Source organism: Semicossyphus pulcher, unplaced genomic scaffold (assembly GCF_022749685.1).
Source record: "Semicossyphus pulcher isolate SPU_LCO1_2020_fin unplaced genomic scaffold, fSemPul1.0.p SCAF_19, whole genome shotgun sequence".
Taxonomy (NCBI): Eukaryota; Metazoa; Chordata; class Actinopteri; order Labriformes; family Labridae; genus Semicossyphus; species Semicossyphus pulcher.
In genome coordinates, this window is record NW_027211692.1 from 16292786 (window position 1) to 16313613 (window position 20828).

Genomic DNA, 20828 nt, shown 5'->3' on the forward strand with positions numbered 1-20828 from the left:
CAGACGCGCACAAAGCAGGGTTAGCAAACATTCTGATTTACTCATTCAGTCTATTCATCAAACTCGGCGCTGATAAATTTGGAACGATGTTAGAGCGCTGCTTGAATGGAGACGGGTTGAATTTGTAGATGAGGTGACAAGGAGTCACAGAAGTTATTGACGGAGCATGGCATCACGCCGGAGCAGGGTAGGAGATAAGTGTGTCGACACAGGTTTTGTGTTCCCATCAAAGCCGATCAGAGCCGAGGCGAAAATTACCCGGGTCTACTGCAGAGTCATTTGACCCGGTCTGAATGCCGAGTGTGTTAGCGGGTTTTTTGACCAGTGGGAAAGCGGCTTTTGTGTCTCTAAATTGCCCGTAGGTGTGAGTGTGAGCGTTAAAGGTTGTCTGTCTCTGTGTGTCAGCCCTGTGATTGACTGGCGATCAGTCCAGGGTGTACCCCGCCTCTTGCCCAGTGACAGCTGAGACTGGCTCCAGCCCTGAACAGGATAAGCAGTGTAGATAATGGATGGATGGCTAAATGTGAGCATATATGCAACCATGACCTTTCAGTCAGAGGAAGAACTAGTGCAGGTTTAAACTGAAGGGCGTTTCCTTGTAATTGTAATTGCTGTAATTTAAACCAATAAAAAATAATAAACAAATTTTTAACCACATAGTATTGTTGGACCCGCACCACCTGTGTGGGTGTGCCTGAGGTACACCAAGCATCAGTGTTAAATTAGAGTGTTTCATCAGCAGTTAAAGCTCTCACAGTAGGTTTAAGACCTGTGCAATGTTGAAGTATTGAAATGTTCCGTCTTTATTGAGATGATTGTGATACTTAACATAAGATAACACAGAAATTTAGAGCTCTACCAACACAGTTCACGCAGGGTTCAGTGGAGAGCCACAGCTCAGCACTCACTTACTTTTAACTCTCTCTGCAGTGTCCAGTCATTGATCCGTCGGTCTCTCCTGTTTATCCAAACTTGGTCTTTTTCTTACAGTTTATACAGAAGCTGCAGTAGAAAAGTGTGAAGCAAGTTATTGATTTTAAGTTCATTTTTGTTTCTGTACAGGCACACACAATCGTCAGGGTGCACTCTGCTGTATCCAGTCTCCATCTGGAGTCGAAGCTTAATATTATTAAGACCAGACATCTGACACATTATAGCACACACTTAGATATATTGTACACGTACATGTTTGTGTCTGTGTGTATAATTCAGTGCATGTGTTTGGGAGTGTCAGTATATTGATTATAAGCTAAAGAAGAGCTGATTAGCACATGTTGACATTAACGGTGGAATCCATTACTGAAGCACACATGCTTTGACCTTTGACATAGATGAGACTTTCGGCTTATCCGTCAATATGCTGATCGATGGCGGCTAAATTTAGGCCGGACGGGGTGCCGTGGGAGTGGGGTGTGTAGTCTTTTATAAGAAGATTGTCGGATGTCTATTAAAGCTGTCATTAATCCTTACTAACCTTTACATGCTCAACCCAATTAGCCGACATGCTAATAGCTCTATAATAAGTCACATTTTTAGACTGTCACATGTCCAGAGCAGGCTACAGTACAGTGCAAGAACAGAGTGTCTTAGTTGGTTCCTGTTGGGACTGTAAAATGTTTAATTTAGTATAAAGACAGGTGCAAACACACTGTCCCCAGCACAGAGACAAACACATCCTCCTCTCTCAGGTATAGAGATAAAACGGCGGCGTGCGTCATGACTGATAACATCAAAGCGATAACGTTAAAATCATTCTTTCTCCTTACCTTCTCTCCTCCAGTCTTCGGGCACCAGCGTCATCGTGGACATCGCGGTGATGGGTGAGGCCCACGGTTTGATCTCAGACCTGCTGGCTGACCCGTCGCTGCCCCCGAACACCTGCACATCTCTGAAGGCCGTCAGCAACCTCCTCAGCACCCAGATCAGCCTCCAGCCGCTGCACCGGCCCCGCCTCCCCGCAGACACACACACCTGCTCTGACTCCGAGGAGGGGCCTGAAAAAGCAGAGAGACTGGCCATCCCAAAGGTAAATATGTTTCCATTCTTTGGTTTTGGTATTTTAGATAATATCCGGAGGCTGAACCATCATTTAAATTAAAGATTTATATTAGGACTGGGCCATCCAGAATTTCCTTTCATTTCATGCTTGTTTTCAAAAAAAGCAACAAACATTTTAGTTGCTCGATTCGGCCTCTGATACAGCCTAAAATGTGTTGTCGAGTATAAGGTATTACGCCAGTCATGACACAGATCTGACACCGTCATTTGTTTGATTTTAGTTAAATTATCATGTGCAATAACAGAAAAAAAAGCGTAGATGTAATGTTTGTCAAATCTCTCAAATTGTCACAATCAGTGCTTTTCTGGGGCGCCGGTTTAGCTCAGTGAAAGTATTAACCCCCATTCAGGGAAATGTACTTGTTACAACAGCTCAAAGGAAAGGACACGTGTAAAACAAGTGATAGATAAAATATGCAAGGACAAAATACTGACCTTAATAAAATGCAATAATAATTATATTATTGATAAATATGTACTCTATGTACATCTCTCACTTATCGATAGATGGTTCAAATAGATGGTTCACCTTTATTTAATGTGGATGTGTATGTTTTCTCCTCCTCCTCTCTCCTCCCCATCTACAGAGGCAAAGTCCTCGATGCATCAACTGCACATGTCTATCCCCACTCTCTCTTCCCCATGCTTCCTGTCAATTTTCAGCTGTCCTACTATTAAGGCAAAAAAGCCAAAAAAATGATCTTAAAATAAAACCAACACAATAAAAGACAATAATGAGTGCTTTTCCACCGATAATAAACACCAATAGTACCAGAACATCTCTTCCCATACTTTCCCCTTCCTATGCTTATTCACATTACACAAACTGAGGAGTAAGAAGAACTTTTGTTTCCTACTCATTTTAACACTTACACCATAACGTGTGGGGTGAGCACTTCACAGATTAAACCATTGTAAAAGTACAATGGTGAATGACTAGTTTGGTTCTTGTAATTGTGCGTAGGCATTTTAATCTTGTAGTGTTTAGACACATGAATATATATCTTAAAGGGATGCATTATCGCTATATTATCGACACGTTATCGGTATTTGCAGATAATGAAAACGACATATCGGCATCGGCAGATATGTCACATTTCCGCCGATAAAGCAACACTTTAATTATGCCTACATGCTCGATGATTCCCTAAAAAAGCTTGATGAATATTACAGTTTTATTTGAAAGAAAATGTTATATACAAGTAAATATGGCATTTTGTACATAACCTTAAAACTAAACTACACAGTTTTAGTACTTTTCTTATGTTGCCCAGTGAATGTGTACATTTTAAAAAGCACTGTATTATGTTATTGCTGCATCTGCTACAATAAGAGAAAGCACGATATCAATTTGACTACATGGGAGACTTGTTGTTCTCTGCAATTAGGTGGAAAAAACATGTGCCTAATATATCGAAATCGGCAGAAAGGGTTGGAAAATATCGGAATATTGGATTTCGGCAAAAAATCCAATATCATGCATCCCTAATATGTTTCACTGTTGTTGATCCCATGAAAATGAGATTGATCTCAATGGGACTTACTTGGTAAAATATGGGTTAAATAAAAATGAATAAATAATATAATAATTGCCAGACTAAGCTTACTTCTCTCTGACTCCACAGACCCCAACACTTTTCATATTAAGACTTGCAATCTTCAGGTCCAACTAATGCCATGTTTCAGACTTCTCACAGCATGCAACAGTCCTCCCAATGACCTGTAAACAGACTTGTGCTAAAGTAAGCCCCATAAGGAGGAAAATGTCATAATCAGTAAAGGGAACTATCTATGAACTAGTGAAATTAAGTGTAAGCAAGTGAAACAGAATCAGCTGCATCAAAGTGAAGTTGTATGCTGCAGCACACACACACTCCTGCACATACACCCAAGTGTACCTCCCCTCGCATACACCACCTTTGTTTCCTCCCTCGCTGCTGGCACAGCATGGGGCTTTAATGTCGCAAACAATGACGCACAGGTTTCCAGAGGGCTTTTTAATGTTTTACAAGGCCGGCGCTTCAAAATGAATGCAGGCACTTTAGGCGGCAAGGAAACTAAATAAAGCGTGTGATGCAATGCAGGACAGCAAAACCAGGAAAGTGACAAGCAGCTTTACCGCCGCCTGAGTGCACTCACATGCTCGGCTGATGGAGGGGAAGACAGTGAGATGCTGCCTCATATTGGCTCAGTGGGGGTTGGTTCATCTGTGTGTGGCAAAGGGTTAAAGTTAGTGATTCAGCTTGTAACCCAGGTAAACAAGACAGGAAAAATACTTGTAATTAAGGCTATTTGTCAAGTTTGAACCACATTTTGCTGCATAGATTTCTTTCTATGATACTTCATATTATAGACACACATTTTCCAAAGCACACCCTAGTGTTACAACATTACAGCGGCCATTTTTATTTTTTATATCCATTTCACTTCAGCATGGTACGGAAGCCCTAAGTGGAAATCTATTGACATGTTTTCTCGAGAGCTCTACTTATTTATCTCGTTATCTCGAGATAACAAAGCTGGTTTTCCTGTTAACAAGTTAATTTTAGTTGTTTTCTTAATATCTGGACTTATTTTTCTCATTATCACGGGATAGCAACGCTGGTTTTTCCATTATAATGGATTAATTTATTTCATTATCTCAAAATAACCAAGCTTGTTTTATGTGATATGGGATAATTTTCTGACGATCTAGAAAAGAAAACAACAGACTGCTCACTGTGATATTACAGACCAGTACATGCCAGACCAACTTATTATCACGGGAAAACCAGCGTTGTCATCTCGAGATAACGGGATAAATAAGCAACCGGAAATTTCTTGTTATCGTGGGAAAATGTAGTACATGAAATGTATGGATGCATGTCCGCTTAGGGCTTCCGTAGCATGGACATAAAGTAACTTAATTAAAAAAGTTGTTATTATAAAGCTGTGTGAAATACTTGTTTCTGATTGGTTCATTCCGGCTTTCCGAGGTCTGTTCTTCTTGATAGCAGACCGTTGCTATGAAGAACAGACCGTTGCTAGGGATGCGGCTCTAATCACAAAGTCCGGAAGACTAACTGTAATCATACAAATGTCATGCAGCAATCCATCACTTTTCATCACATTATGTCTTCGCACATTTCGTCAGCTACATTATTGTTGCATAACAATACAGCACAGATGCTTCAGGCAAAACTGCATTAGCACATAATAAAATACTCACTATAGCAAAAGCACATGATTTTCACTGTAATAACTCAACTGTGATCAGAGGTATACAGAGCTGTATCTGTGTGTGTGTGTGTGTGTGTGTGTGATGGATGCTGTTGATACTTCCTGGTATGAGTGTGTGGTTATCTGCCAAAGAATCAAACAGACAAAGAGGGATGGATGATTTTACTCTGGTCTATGTGAAATTTGATCCTCTGCTGCCCTCTATATGCTTGTGTGTGTGTGCGTGTGCGTGTGCGTGTGTGTGTGTGTGTGTGTGTGTGTGTGTTCGATACAGGGAGTGGGGAAGACAGAGAGAGAGTGAGAGAGAGAGAGATATACAAAATACTAGATTTACAAAAATACAATCTGACAAATAACTGAGTTCAGCTCGTGGCTTAACAACGAAATGTACATCTTTTGAAAGATTGACTCCACCGACAGAAACAAGCGTGACTCCTTCCTACTCACCGCTCTGTCTCCATTATGCTTTAAACAGGAATGGGCGAGAAGAACAAAAATGGCATCCTTGTAGTTCGATGTCTTTACCTTTATGATGGAGGGAAAAAAACAACAACTGTTACTCTGAAAGAAGATTCAGCTCTGTAGTTAAAATATGTGCTTTTAGGCTGAAACATCACGTTAACCACTAATTGTAGCTTTATTTGTCCACAAAGTAACTATGGTACTGTACCTGCCTTCCTCTCAGTATGTTTTTTTTATTTGTCTAGTGAAGTATGTGTGACTTTTTTTTAAATGTCATTAATGTGACCAAAGCTTTTTCCTACAGTTGTGAGAGAGTGAGAGAGTTTGTGCCACGATACAAGACTTTTATTATCTTGTAAACAAAGTTGGTAAATGATGCCATTGCGGCAGCAGGTAAATCCAACACTGGAGGTGATGTTTGAAAAGACATGATCACATTAACCATTTTTTCTGAATGAATATAAATACTATGAAACTTTAGGACACAAACAAACAGCTGCAAAACTTCCTAGTAGAACGAGTGATTGCAAAATATCTGCGTATACGAAGGAACCGGAGCAGAAGTGAGAAATGTAATCACCATCTCTCATCATATCCCAGGCTCCAGACGTCACACAGATGTTGATCTGTTTAAAAATGTCGACATTTAAAGATTTCAGTTAAACTTGAAGGTCTGGAAACACATTTATCACAATTACACAGATCACAAATCTGTGTCCAAGATTATTAGTCCCTTTTCACTGAAGTCCTGTCAATTTTGAGATTCTGTCCGGTGCCTAAGTAAACTAATGCTCTCCTACTTGCCTCATCCACCGCTGTGAGGCTTCAGTGAGTGTGCTAACGCGTGTTTTTAAATCTGCATTACAGCGTCTAAGACGGAGTCTGCCCCCGGGATTGCTTCGGAGAATATCATCAACCTGGACCACGACCACCTCAGCTACAGGTCTGCCTACCATCGAGCCCGGGCCTGTACGCAGAGACCGCTCAGCCAGCATCAAACACACCACAGACAGGTGAGTCTCACTCAAGAGGAACACAATAGGAACGATTTAAAGTGACAGTAATATATTTATCTGATGGTTTCTTACATTAAATCAGCGACTCGTGGAACAACTCAGTGATGATGACCATCTCAAAAAGCCGCTCCATGTCTGCCTCCTATGCTGCCTCCGTCACCTCCAACCACATCTACAGCAAACCACTGGGAAGACCAGGTATGAGCGTGTGTACAAACATCTACTGAACACAATAAGAAGAGTAAACTGAAAACATTACAGTCAGTATTGTCCTTTTTTTCCAGGTTTCCCCCCCTCCAACGTGTCACCTCTGGGCTCTCCGTGCCCGTCTCCTCCCGTCCCGGGCACTCCGGTCTCCAGCCCGACCGCAAAGACATGTTCAGTGCAGCTTCCTGAGCCCGCTGGGCCCCTCACAGAGCGGACCCCTGGCCCTGTGGCCCCTAAAAGCCACCACAGAGCCTTAACTCACAGCCAGAGCGCCCCCAGCTCCACCACCCCACACTGGCGGCCTCCATCACTCTGCGGCAGGTAACAACAACAGATTCATATACTGCTGAGTATTGGAAATGTGCTACTGTGTGTATGAGAGTTAATTAGTGTAAAAATTAGGGAGAGTCTAAAATGTGTCCTTTGACTGTGTTGGTGTCTCTGCTTTCCTTCTCTCAGCTGCGGCAGGCCGTTCAACAATCGACTGAACCACGGGGTAGAACCTGGGGACAAAGGAGACAGAATACCCCATCCAGGTAACCACCCTGCAAGCAGTTGACATTAAACATATTGTATCTATCAAAGTGAGCTGGGAACATGATGATTTAACAGGGAAAAGTTGAGTAAAAAAAGTATTGTTCAGAGAGATTTGTTCATATATTGGGCTGTGACAGTTACCACATATCCGCAATACCGCTTTTATGTGACGCCAACCGCGGTGGTGGATCCTGTGACCGTCATCACGGCTTGCCTACTTAAGTTCCCAGGTTAATTCCATTAACTGAAACTGAAATAAATTTTAAAAATTAAAAATAAAAGGTCTTATATTAGCATTGAAGTATCGTTTTTTTTCTTCCACTCAAATGCCAGAACGCTGCAGCGGCACAGTAGGACCTGAATTCTGCCAGGTTTAAAGTTTGCAGAACAAAAATCAGGAGATGTAGCAGTGAGACACTTCTCCGTTGACGCCAAGAGAAAAAGTAAACCGATGTCTGAGTAAGTGGCGGGAGGAGGAAGGTTAAAGATCAGCACTAATAGATGTGCGTGGAACCACAGCACGCGATGCAACAGCAAGCTGGGGCAGCGGTTAACCGCTGGACCGCAAGGTGTAGTGTTTCACTACAGTTAGAAAAAGTCACTACCGTCACAGCCCTATTCATAAACAGTATTTCCATTAGAAATAAAGTAGAGCAGCCATTCCCAAACTTAAGAATACGGCCTACCAAGGAGGCCCACCAGTAGGCCATGCCCCATACTTTGGGAATCACTGAGTAGAGGTTTCTGGTGTGAAAGAATGATCTGTGACTCTAAATAAATGAAAAACTTTCAATGCTTTAATGTCATTCAGAAAAATAGACAATTCCTCCTAATATCCTAGCTTGATAATTTGATCCATTCATACTGACTGTCTCCACAACTGCCCTCTCTGTAACTCTAAATGTCTACCGTGTGTACTGTCTCCCCAGATGAGCGTGCTGTAGCTTCCTCAGACTATGACAGCACCTACGACAGCACTTACGAGACCAACCACAGTGACAGCAGCGACTTTGCACAGAATGACGAGGAGGGAGAAGGAGGCAAGAAGCCGCCTGAAGCGAGGGAAGGATGCAGGGAGTATCTTGCAGAGGGGATCGTTCTTCACCCACTCCTGCCGTCACCAGAGGTAGGCAATCACACAGGCTGGATTTGGTAACAAGTCGAGAGTCTCAGGTGTCAAATCCCTTAAAGGACACCAAGAAATTGATTATTTCTTTCACAATAAGAGCAAATACCTGCAAGTTTTCTTTTCTGTGTCTGTCTGATCCTCTCCTCTGATCCCTGACCTTTTGCCTGACAGGACAAGCCGATCCTGGCCCTGGAGCCTCTGGTGATGCCGGGTCTGGAGCCGCTCATGAGTCAGATCAACAGTTGGAACTTTCCCATTTTCAGTCTGGTGGAGAAAACACACGGCAAGACGGGATGCATCCTCAGTCAGGTAAACAGTAATTAATGAGCAAATTTATTTATATGATATCAATACTGATTCAAAAGGAGCTCATAGTGACGGAAATATGAGTCATATTGATGGATTTGTTCTAACTAGCAGCTGCTTGTAGGAGTGATATTAACAGGGAAGGGAACATTTGCATCTTAAGCTTGCAAAAAAAAGGGGTAATATCAAGTTTGCATTGTTCTACAGATATGTTCTATAAGAGATGCCATTAACAGTATGTTTTCCTCTTGTGTCCCAGGTTTCCTATCGGCTCTTTGAGGACACGGGTCTGTTCGAGACCTTCAGAATCCCCGTGCAAGAGTTCATGAACTACTTCCAGGCTTTGGAGAACGGGTACAGGGTCATCCCTTGTGAGTAGATGTCCCTGTTTATCAATTTGTCTGAGTGAATTATTGATGTCCAGCAGTACCTCTATCTGCCACAAGAAGGGGGTATTGTGTTGTCAGAGGAAAAAAAAGCAGCACTAACAGGCTTGCAGTTGTTTGCTTTCTCATTTTGTTCACAGTTTGCAGAAATATCTTGTTTTGGAAAAGGACATCTGATAAACTAAGATTTTTAAGACAGCACTCTAACTTAAGCACATCATTTTTATGTGCATGTTCTCAGTAAAACAAATAGCACCCTTTTTTAGTGTGCCCTTGAAAAAAAATATGAGCCTAAGGCACAGTCAGCATACCTAAATTAAAGCGTACTAAAAATTCTATTTAATCTTCTACATCTTGGAAAATCCCTGAGAGCTGGCGCTGTGGCACCTTCAGGTGATTTGCCGATGGAGACTTTACTGTTGTAAAATATGTCTTGACATTAGTTTGAAGCCAGAGTGCCCTCCCTCAGTCAGAACAGCCTTTACATGACCTCTGCTCTTTACTCTGCCTAGCACAGTGTTACATGTCCAATAGTATTGGAGCATTGTCTTTATCTATTTTGTGATCTATCCAGACTTGTAAAGAGTACTGGAATATTCTACTCAAGTAAAGTACTGTTACTTGACTGAAATTGTACTCAAGTAAAAGTAGAAGTTCTAATAAACTAATGTATCTGAGGTGACCTTAAACATGCATTCTATGCAACGAACTGAAAAGGAAGAGAGGAAATGGTTGCACAGTTGAGACAATGTATGTAGCCTAGTTAAAGTAACAGGTGTTTGAGTTTGAGGTTATGAACGCTTATTGTTTAACCAGAAACAGCAGTTATATAGCTCTCTTCATAGCCACCAGACTCCATTGACAAAAACAGTAATTTTACCTCACAGAACAAGGGAGTTGCTGATGGTCTACCGCTGCCTTGATCGGTTAGTTTGTTTATAATATATATATTATATTATTTATATATTAGTATGTTAATAAGGGTTAATTCTGTTCTGAACAACATGTGTTATGACGTGTAACCAGGCAGCGGTAGACTAGCCCCGAGTTCTGCGAGGTAAAATTACTGATTTTGTTAATGGAGTCTGGTGGGTTTGAAAGGAAGCGATCTAACAGCTGTTTCTGGTTAAAAAAAAAAACACCGGCACCTCTGTTTGACGCGATGCATGACACTTTAAACTGATTGGCCTGTTTTCAATGCAATAAAAAAAATAAAAAAAAGTAGATGAAAATGTAGCAAATTACTTTACTTCATTTAAAACATAAGTAAAAGTAAAATTACTACCTTCTATCACATTTAAACATGGGCCAGCATGGAGCTTTCACATAAAAAAGACCTATATTAAAAGGTAGAACTGCATTACCTCAGCCATTGTACAGATATTTGTCTGAAAGTGGCTTTAGTGTTTATTTTTCCAGTTTAAAAGTGCTAACATGTTTCAAACAGCTCCAGCTTGGATTTCATCGCAGCACTCTTGCTGCCCCCCCCCCCACTGTTTCCAGTTACCATGTGATTTCCCTCTCCTCAGATCACAACCGGATCCATGCCACTGATGTGCTACATGCTGTTTGGTACCTCACCACCCAGCCTGTGCCCGACCTGCCCACCCTGCTGACTGAGAATGGGATACACACTGGTGATAACTTTAAATACATGCAGGAGTACTTTTTAAATTTCCAGTCCGAGTTTCTAGTAGCAGCATTGTGAATGGCAAGAATTCATGTTAACACACAGACAAACAGGTAGGAGTTCATACACAAACAGGAAAAGTAAGCACGCAATAAAAATTGTGAGTAAGGCAGAAATGAGAGAGTTTCCAACAAAAAAGGCATTTTCATTAGCATCAGTAAGTACTATGGGTGGGAATCGCAGGATTACTCATGTTAGGATACGCAATACGTGCCCCACGATACCGATAATATCGCGATTCTGCGATAATTGATATTTTGCTAGACAATCATATCATAATACATCACGACATCTGATTTTTCTTCGGCCAACTAATTTCCTAATCACTATATAGATTATTTTTGTGTACATTTTTAAATGGTGTTACGTATAATAACGACAAACTTGATTTCACTATCAGAAGAATAGATCAGGGTTGTACGACGGAGTATTAAGGCCACATTAAAGAAAATAAAAAAGTGATTAAGAGAAAAACGACGAGAAAAAAAGTTTACGAGAATTTTACGAGAATACAGTTATGTTACAAAAATAAAGTCGTTATTTATTAGAATAAAGTCTAATTGTTAGCCTAAATATGATAAATATCAGAAGAGCAGCCAGCCGCCTGCACTTAAATGAGGAGCGTTTGCAGTATAACTTCACAGTGAACATGCTTGTAAATGATTGCACAGGAGGCCTAACACAACTTGAGCCGGAGCTGTATTAATTGAACACATCCGATAGCATGGAAGCATAGCATACATGTACCACGTGAGAACATGTGAGATCTCCTGCCTAGTAATGCACAAGCACACTAAACTGCTATATATCAACACATTAGTATAGGTTTCACAAATACAAAATACTTACTCTTTTGGAACATCAGCACCACTTGGTCATCAGGACTCTGAAAAGTGATTTTATTGGTCATTTTAGGCGACTGGCTTCTCTACTGATAATACCTTTCAAAATAAGATACAGGCTAACCATAGCCTAAAATTATGACTTAATTCTCGAAATCTTAGCAAATTTTTTTTCTCTCAATGTGGCCCTTATTCTCCGTCGTAGGGTTGCATGTTGTTTTCTCAATTTGCCAGCAGCATCAGTGAATACTTCTTCTTTCTTCACTGTTGTTTATGTTCACTTACAATGTCTCAAATTTAGTGTGATAGCATACATCACACATCTAATTATACTCCCACTCCCATATGTTCATACTGTATTCATTCAGTTGCATCTCAAGTTGTTAACTGATATTTTTTGTCACTTAAGACTCATTTCAAGACAACAAAGCAGCTTTACCAAAGATTATTAAGTTGCAGCGTCTAAGCAGAGACCACCATCAGTAACTCGGGCACATGCTGTGCTTTCTTTGCCTGTAGACTCAGAGAACGGCATCACGCCTGGTGCCACAGGCTTTCTGGTGTCCAAGATGAACTCCGTGCTGACAGAAGGCTATGGCTCCCTGGCCGGCCTCATCCCCGGCCTGGAGCTCATGGCCCTGTATGTAGCTGCTGCCATGCACGACTATGACCATCCAGGAAGAACCAACGCCTTTCTTGTAGCTACCAGTGCACCACAGGTAAGTAAGTGTAGGCCATTACTGTTGATTTCATTATAACAAGGGAGCAGACCCCACCCAGCTTCTTGTAATGAAGTATTTTTTATCCATTTAGCTGATTGAACCTTTTACTGCTAATGCTATGCTAATGCAGACAACTCCAAATCTATGTATTCATGAATCACCTGCTCTGTGGGAACGTTCCATAACTATAGAGGATTAATTATGCAGCGTTGAATGTAAATGTGACACCTATTGTATGTGTGTTAAAAAACCTGACTGCCATGAAGGCAATATTACAGTAAAGTCAAAATGCAAATATATCACAGTGCAACACAATAGTCATGTTAAGATGGAATATGAAGTGCGTTAATTGGCATGCTTCAACACAATACAATAAACTAAAGGGGAAACACGCCACAAAACATCATATTCATATTTCACCACAGCTGTCACACTGCATTTTGCAACCGACAACCAAGTGACGAATAAGGTCGACGACTATGAAAATGTTATTCTAAAACACTGCACAGAATGAAATCCCCCATATTCACACGTGCAGGAGCGACCTAAAATTTTCATCTTAATTATATTTTCTAACATCTTAAAGGATAACTCCGCTATTTTTAAACCTTGACCCTATTTTTTTTTTTACAAATTTGGGGGTCGAAATGACTTTTGGAATCAGTCCATTGCGCTTAATCAAAGTACGTCCACTTAAAGTGCTTGTTTTTTCCACTGACAGATTGTTACTCCAGCTGTCCAACAACATTACGGAAATGATCCCTACAAAGATCGTCCTTTTGTTAAAGAGTAAGATCCTTTTAGTGTAACCAGAAGCAGAAATCTCGCTCAAGGAGAAGTCTCGTGCTGAAATCCCGCGTGAGTTTTAGTTGGATAGAGGATTTGTTTACGTAGAGGACTGCCAGCAAGAATATATTTCAAAAGCCATGGCTGAATATTTGTATGATTTCGATGATGAAGATGAGGCATTTGAAGTCAATGGCCGTCCCTATTTATTTGAGCCAGAGTATACGGACGAAGAGTGAGGAGAGAGAGGGGGGCAACAGGCAGAGGAGGGTGAACCAGCTGCTGGCAGAGGCCATCTACTGGACCAATTCCAAATGTGTTTGTTCCTATGAGTCATTTCAACCCCCAAATTTGTAAAAATAGGGCCCAGGTTTAAAAATACTTAAGTTATCCTTTACGCCCACATCACAATCCTAACAAATAAGGCCTTTTAAGCCCCTAAATGTATCACATTGAACAACAAAATTAAATATTGATTTCTGCTCTTGCTCATATACTTCTAGGCTCTCCTATACAATGATCGATCAGTCTTGGAGAACCATCATGCAGCTTCAGCGTGGAACCTCTTCATGTCTCGGCCTGAGTACAACTTCCTGGTTAACCTTGAGCACGTGGAGTTCAAGCGCTTCCGCTTCCTCGTCATCGAAGCCATCCTGGCCACCGACCTCAAAAAGCACTTTGACTTCCTCGCAGAGTTTAATGCAAAGGTAAACAACGGTCATCTCCTCACAGCTCTCGTTTATATTTGTCCTGTTTGTGTAATAGAAATCGCCCTTTCTTCCAGATTTACCCCAAACTGAAGCTGACAAGAATCAGAAGGGAGTTCTTTACAATCCATAACTCCTTTTTTTCTTCCTGTGCACATTTCCCCAGGTGGGTGATGAAGGAATGTCAGGTATTGATTGGAGCAACGAAAACGATCGAATGCTGGTGTGTCAAATGTGCATCAAGCTGGCTGATGTCAATGGACCGCTGAAGAGTAAAGAGCTGCACCTGCAGTGGACCGAGGGGATCGTCAACGAGTTCTACGAACAAGTACGCTTACAAATCTCTGCACTCATACAGGGGCAGAAGGTCTTTGGCTGGTCTCTAGAAATAAAAAGTCTTATGAACTCTTGTTGAGCAGCAGTCACTTAAATGGGGGGTGTTGGGCTAATTTCAAGCTTCATATTTCACTCTGTGATACCTGTGGAGTAGCTTAGCATAAGTTACAGTTAAAAGTCATTTTGTCATTTTTCCTCATACAGCCTCTGCCTGAAACGACTCAGTCAGGTCTGTCCCTTTAAGAAACCCCACCCACACAAGCCCACTTTCTTCTGATTGGCCAGCTCTCCAAAGCCTGCCGTGGCTGCACTTTGTGACATCACAAAACCTGGCATTCTCAGCTTAGAAGCCTGGGGATTACTCCAACATACTTTTACCTACAGATTTGAAACTTCATCCACGTTTAGTCTGGACATCCAACACTGTAACTATATGTAATTATATATATGTCTTAAAATGTGAAACAGAATAATAGCCCCTCTTTAAAGCAGTTATTACGGGTGAAAGTGTAACGTACCACAAAGAGTTAACTTCTTCCTCCTCTTTGAGGTCATGTCAGGGTCGACTGTGTAACAGCACCTCTGCAGATGATAGCGGTTTAGTTTCCTGCTTAAGGACCCTTCCACCGGGTTTTATCAAAACCTTTTATCTACTAGCTCATGAATTTATTAAAGATAACTCTACACTGATGCCTGGCAACAAATCCTGTTCTTATAAACAAGGCTTCTCATTGGTCGGCTCGGTCGGTGCCGAGCATGAAGATGAAACCTGATTAGCCAGAGAGATATGATTACTTATGCCTAGCAATGACCTGTTGTTAGAGTTACAGCAGTAATTTGAGACTTCAAAGGCATAATTGGAGCTTTTTTTCAAGAAACTCAGTAGCAGCATTTATTTTGTTTATTTTAAATTCAATAAACCTGCGTACCAAGATAAAAGAACGATGTGAAGAAACTTGATGCTTCTGCTATTCCACTAAAACCTTCTCCTCAATTCTCCTGACACCTTTAAGAGCTGGTTTGGAGAGAAAAACAGCGATTGTGTGTATGTTTTTCCACTCAGAGGGGGAGATGGGTGACCTAAATGGGTCATCCTTGACAGCCTCACTCACTGTCACTCAGAGGAGGATCACAGGGATGACAGCGAGGCTCTCAGCGGCAGCAGAGTCGGTCCAGACGCGCACACAGATATGCAACTAATTCTCCCTGCCCTCTCATGCTGTCACTATACACACTCGATACACACACACATACCTCTCGCACAAGCCACTAATGCAGTGCTCTGACGCCATCCAGGTTCCTGGTTGCCATAGAAATGGGAGCCCTTGCCACCTTTGTCCTCCTACTGAATTGATTTTAAAGACCTGAGATTGGAAAACAAACAGAAAAGCACAATATGTTTCTGTCACAGTATGTGAAAGTACGAGACAAGCTTTGTCTCATCGGACTGCAGACATACAAAGCTAACGAAAGCCACCTTTATTATCAACAAATAATGAAAAATAGTGCAAATAAAAAGGTTTCTTAATTACATTTCTCTACCACCTTCTACCAGGAAATGTGTGTTTTTCTTGTACAGGCTGTGAAGAGAAGTTTACAGTCATTATCACCTTAGCATGTGTGAAAATGAAAGATGACACCAGGAAAGCAATCAGCAGCATAAATCCATAGCATAACCACATGTTCAGAATCAATAAGGAACCCATCAACTCAACACTCTCTCATTTCCTTCGACCTTCTCAAAGAAACATGTAACTTACCTCCACACTGTCAGTACCACTACATACAGTTGAAAGCGGCAATAAAAAAGAAAATTGATATCCATAATTTCCACTCTTCCATTACTAATAAAACTATGTTCATTCAAACCCAAAAAATTACTATCACAAATATACAAACTCTTCTCTAACCATGACAGTACTATCTCAATATTAACACACAAATGGTCATCCGATCTGAATATAGATGACACAGACATCAATTGGCAAACCATATGCAACAATACATTCTCCATGTCATACAACTCAAAACTGTCCTTCACAGAGTACACATCACCGCTCACAAAATGCACTATGTGGGCCTCACAGACAGCAACACCTAAACAATATGCATTCCATGCATTCTGGCTCTGCTCACCAGTTAACAGGTTTTGGTCGGAGGTCACGGGAGAGCTGTCCGAGATCCTCAGCCTCAGCATCCCCCTCTCCCCCTCAATCTCTCTCTTATGGCGATCTTTCCTCACTCACAATCCCACAACATCTACAAACTTTCATCCTGATAGCATTAACGGTGGCTAAGAAAGTATTTTACTCAACTGGAAAGACAGAACTTCAATAAACCACCGGCTGAATCTGTTAACAGACCACTGCAACTTAGAAAAGCTGACATCGACCCTACAGGACGATCTGGTTCCATTCACCTAGTCTCTTTTCCTGCAGTTCATTCAGAGCTGATTCCTCTTTACACCATCTAAGCAGGATAAATCCAAAGATGACAATCATCTTGGCTTTCGAAGAAACGTGTTTATCATAGCTGTCGCTGCATTCAATGACAAATATCCAAAGGAAGAGCAGCTCGGGTCCTGTTTGGCTCCATTTACAGTAGATGATTGGTATACAAATGGCACCTTCAACAAATAAATCACAAACACCTAATATATTCTGGGCACTCAGACTTGGTTGTCTATACGTTTTCTGTGTAATTTGACGTTAGTGTTGACCTTGTGTGTAACAAATACCCAAATTATAGTCACCATTACTGAGACAAATCTCCGCTCACAGTCTCATTTATATGATTGATACCTACGGATCAGCCCGATTGTATTGATGTTTTTTTCATTTGTAGTCCAACTGACCCACTTTCAGGACGTTGTACACAGAGGTAGGGTATCTTGGACTTACTGTGCCATTATGTTTTATGCATTTTGCCAGGTAATTGTGCCTTATGTTTTGTAAAATAGTACATTGAATATGCAGTCAAAGCAAACAGAGGACTGACCTATCTTTTGTACTGTTTTCTTAATGCATTATCTAGTTTGCAAGTGGTAAATCTCCTGTTTTCTATCATTTATCCCCTACTACATATACATGAAAAGTCTTAAATATCATGATATAATTGAAATCTAAATAATAACAAGGATAAAATTGTGGCAATGTATGATCTTGGTTGTTGACAGGGACAGAAACAGAAGCCAAAAAAATCCCTCTTTCTGTTTTTTACAATTTTAAAGAGGGGGTATTGTGCTGTTTCACATTTTAAGACATATATATATAATGTTACAATGTTGGATGTCCAGACTAAATGTGGGTGAAGTTTCAAATCTGTAGGTAAAAGTATGTTGGAGTTATCCCCAGGCTTCTCAGATCAGGCTGCTGTGAACGCCAGGTTTCACACTGTTATTTCTACACACTGCTCTTGGTGACGTCACAAAGTGCAGCCTCAGCAGGCTTCAGAGAGCTGGCCAATCAGAAGAAAGCAGGCTTGTAGGGGCGGGGTTTCTTAAAGAGACAGAGCTGACTGAGTCGTTTCAGGCAGAGGCTGTATGAGGGCCTGCACAGAGCACCAGTGTGACAAAAATTAAGAGTTTTTTTAACTGTAAATTGTGCTAAGCTACTACACGGGTATCAGAGAGTGACATTAGCATAATACACCTCCTTTAAGGACTGTTTGAATTAAAATATTTTTTCACTTCTAAAGAACAGATGTTAGATTGAAGAGGCTACAGGATGATTTTTTGGCCAGTAACATCTCTTGTCCTGCAGCTATAAAAATATGAAGCAATGAAATCCCACCATTAACTTTTTTTAATCAATTCTGTGCATCTGACATTACTTCCCATGTTTGTACCCTTAGGGTGACGAAGAAGCAAGCCTGGGCCTCCCCATCAGCCCCTTCATGGACCGGTCCGCTCCGCAGCTCGCTAAACTACAGGAGTCGTTCATCACTCACATTGTAGGACCTCTGTGCTCGTCCTACGACTCTGCTGCTCTAATGCCGGGACGCTGGGTCGACCCACCTGAGGGGGAGACGGAGCCAGAGGAGGTGAAGGAAGTACAAGATATCGAGGAAGAGGAGGAGGATATGGCAGATGAGGACGCATCAACAAGTTCTGAAACCTCACGTACGTCAACCTCTTGTTATGTTGCAGTTGCAGAAAATATTTCACTGATATGGCGTTGTCTTTGTCTTGATACTATATAAGTTGTCGTCTCTTTCTGGGACAGTTAGTTGCAACCAAGTAATCTGATTGGATAAAAGGCATGCCATGAATGGTGACATAAATTACAACATCACTGGGACTTTTTACTCAGTGTATCACTCCGCCTCAGCCAGGTGTTCTGAATACTGTTAATTAACGTTACAGCAGACCGCGTATGTTTACATTACTCAAGCTGGTACCTCTGAATCACACAGCAGACTCTTATTTCACTGGTTGATGTTAAATTAAAACCTTCAGACATCATAGAAAGTAGCCGATCTGATCTCACGGCTGTGATTATCTGCGACCGAATCAGAGCCCTGATAATATTCAGTACATCCCTCCCTCTCATGTGATATTGCTTTAATATAAATTGCCCAACAGCACCTCTTTAGCTTATTGATACACATTTATCTAATTTATTTAAACAATACAAACACTTTTAGTCTGGTTATTCAGCAAGTCACAAGCCAAGCCAAGACTGATTTTGGTACAAAACCTCCTAATTAGCGCTAACTTAAAATACTAGATTTTCATCCATCAAAAAAAGCTTAGTCACAGACTTCAATGACAGCCTGATAGTATAATTAGAGCTAGTCATTTGTAAGATATTTCAATGAAAAAAATATCTAAAAGGCACCAGCAACACAAACATGGCTGTGGCGTCAGGTTTACCGACTAGAATTAGCTGAGGTGACAACTAGCAGGTAGCTAGCAGCATGTACCTGCTGCCCCTAAATAAACGTAACATTAGCCTCTATATATTTTTGAACAGATAATTTATATACCAATTAACACCCCAGTACATTTGTCTTTAGAGACTGAAACTGTTATTTTGTACCAGCTGTAAACATGTTTAATTGTCGTTTTTACATAGGCTCTCATGGGAATTGACTCACTTTGGGAGCCAGCCTCAAGTGGCCACTAAAGGAACTGCAGTTTTTGGCACTTCCATGTTGGCTTTATTTTCCAGCTGCTTAGTATACATCTAACTTGTTTGTGAGCTGGAGAGAATTCCCAGGAGTTTATTTCTGATCAAAAAACTATATTAGTCAATTATGTTTTTGTCCTGATTGCAGCTTTATATTTAATGCACAGAGTTGTATCAATCCTTACATTTAGCTATTAGCATGAACAGAAGGTGAGGTCTAACTTAGTGAGGGGCTTGTCTAACTGTTGGCTGTGTCTCTTATAGAGCGGCAAGAAACCAAAAAGGTGAGCAGGAGAAAAATGTTTTGCCAGATCACGCAGCATCTTCTGGAGAACCACGAGATGTGGAAAAGAGTCATTACTGCAGAAACCCAGGAGGAGGCCCAGAAAGAGGAGAACCCGAACTGCATCAGCATCACCACTGATCCAATCACAGCCATCCACGAGGAAGAGGAGGACCAAGCTAGCAAAGAGGAGGAGTCGCCCGACGGCCTTGATGAAAGGGAAGAGGTGCCGGCTATAGAGGAAGAGGAAATCCTTCCGGAATCAGAGACTTCAGGGGAAAAAGAGGAGGACCCGGAGTGAAATAACGAACCTCCTCTTAAAGCAGGAACGTTGTCTAAAAATGTTTGTTTCTTTTTTAACTAAACTCTTGATATGGTAGCCAGCACATCACTTTCGACACAACACTGTAGAAGATGTTTTGGGTAATATGTGCCTAACAAAAACTGGGTTTGAGGACAGGGTGGATGCATGCCCAGTTTATCAAGGAGAGAAAGGTGAGATGAGCAAAAGATGGAGTGACTGATGAGTAGAGGAAGAGTGATTGGGACAGTATTTGTTTATGTTGTGTTGGTTTCAGTCTGGATCTGGTGCCCTGCCCTCACCCAGACTTCCCATCCTGCACTACTGGCCAACCACCAGTTCACGCTCATTCATTCACAGATTCACTCCACCAGTGAGTAATACACTGTCACGAGCCCCATGCCCCCCACCCTTCTTGTTACTCCCATGCTGTCAACACACTTTGGAGACACCCAGCTGGTTGAGGATGTGCAACAAGCCCCCTCCTTGAAGACAATGGGATGAAAGCCAGGGAAAAAGCTGTGTCCACTGAGGCTCAGCCGTGTGGATCCAACAGGGAGACGGAAAAAAGGGCCACTTGTAGTACATTGTGTATACAGACATACACCCACGCAAGCTTCACAGACACACACACACACACACACACACACACACACACAGTACAGTTCAGTACAGTAGAAACACATTCCATATTCAGAACTGATCGGAAGTT

At 41.5% G+C, this 20828-nt stretch overlaps 1 protein-coding gene across 1 annotated transcript in view; it reads left to right on the forward strand.

The window, feature by feature from the left end:
- LOC138597039 (cGMP-inhibited 3',5'-cyclic phosphodiesterase 3A-like) overlaps window positions 1–20474 on the forward strand; it is a 52888-nt gene extending 32414 nt beyond the window's left edge. Inside the window, exons 2-15 of the mRNA XM_069668550.1 lie at window positions 1781–2026; window positions 6607–6752; window positions 6838–6953; window positions 7040–7283; window positions 7422–7498; window positions 8429–8625; window positions 8800–8937; window positions 9194–9305; window positions 10850–10957; window positions 12372–12571; window positions 13864–14067; window positions 14234–14395; window positions 18256–18523; window positions 19797–20474. Coding sequence (XP_069524651.1) covers window positions 1781–2026; window positions 6607–6752; window positions 6838–6953; window positions 7040–7283; window positions 7422–7498; window positions 8429–8625; window positions 8800–8937; window positions 9194–9305; window positions 10850–10957; window positions 12372–12571; window positions 13864–14067; window positions 14234–14395; window positions 18256–18523; window positions 19797–20116 — 2538 coding nt within the window. The 3' untranslated portion in view covers window positions 20117–20474. The remainder of the gene's footprint in view (window positions 1–1780; window positions 2027–6606; window positions 6753–6837; window positions 6954–7039; window positions 7284–7421; window positions 7499–8428; window positions 8626–8799; window positions 8938–9193; window positions 9306–10849; window positions 10958–12371; window positions 12572–13863; window positions 14068–14233; window positions 14396–18255; window positions 18524–19796) is intronic.
- Window positions 20475–20828: the final 354 nt, after the last annotated feature.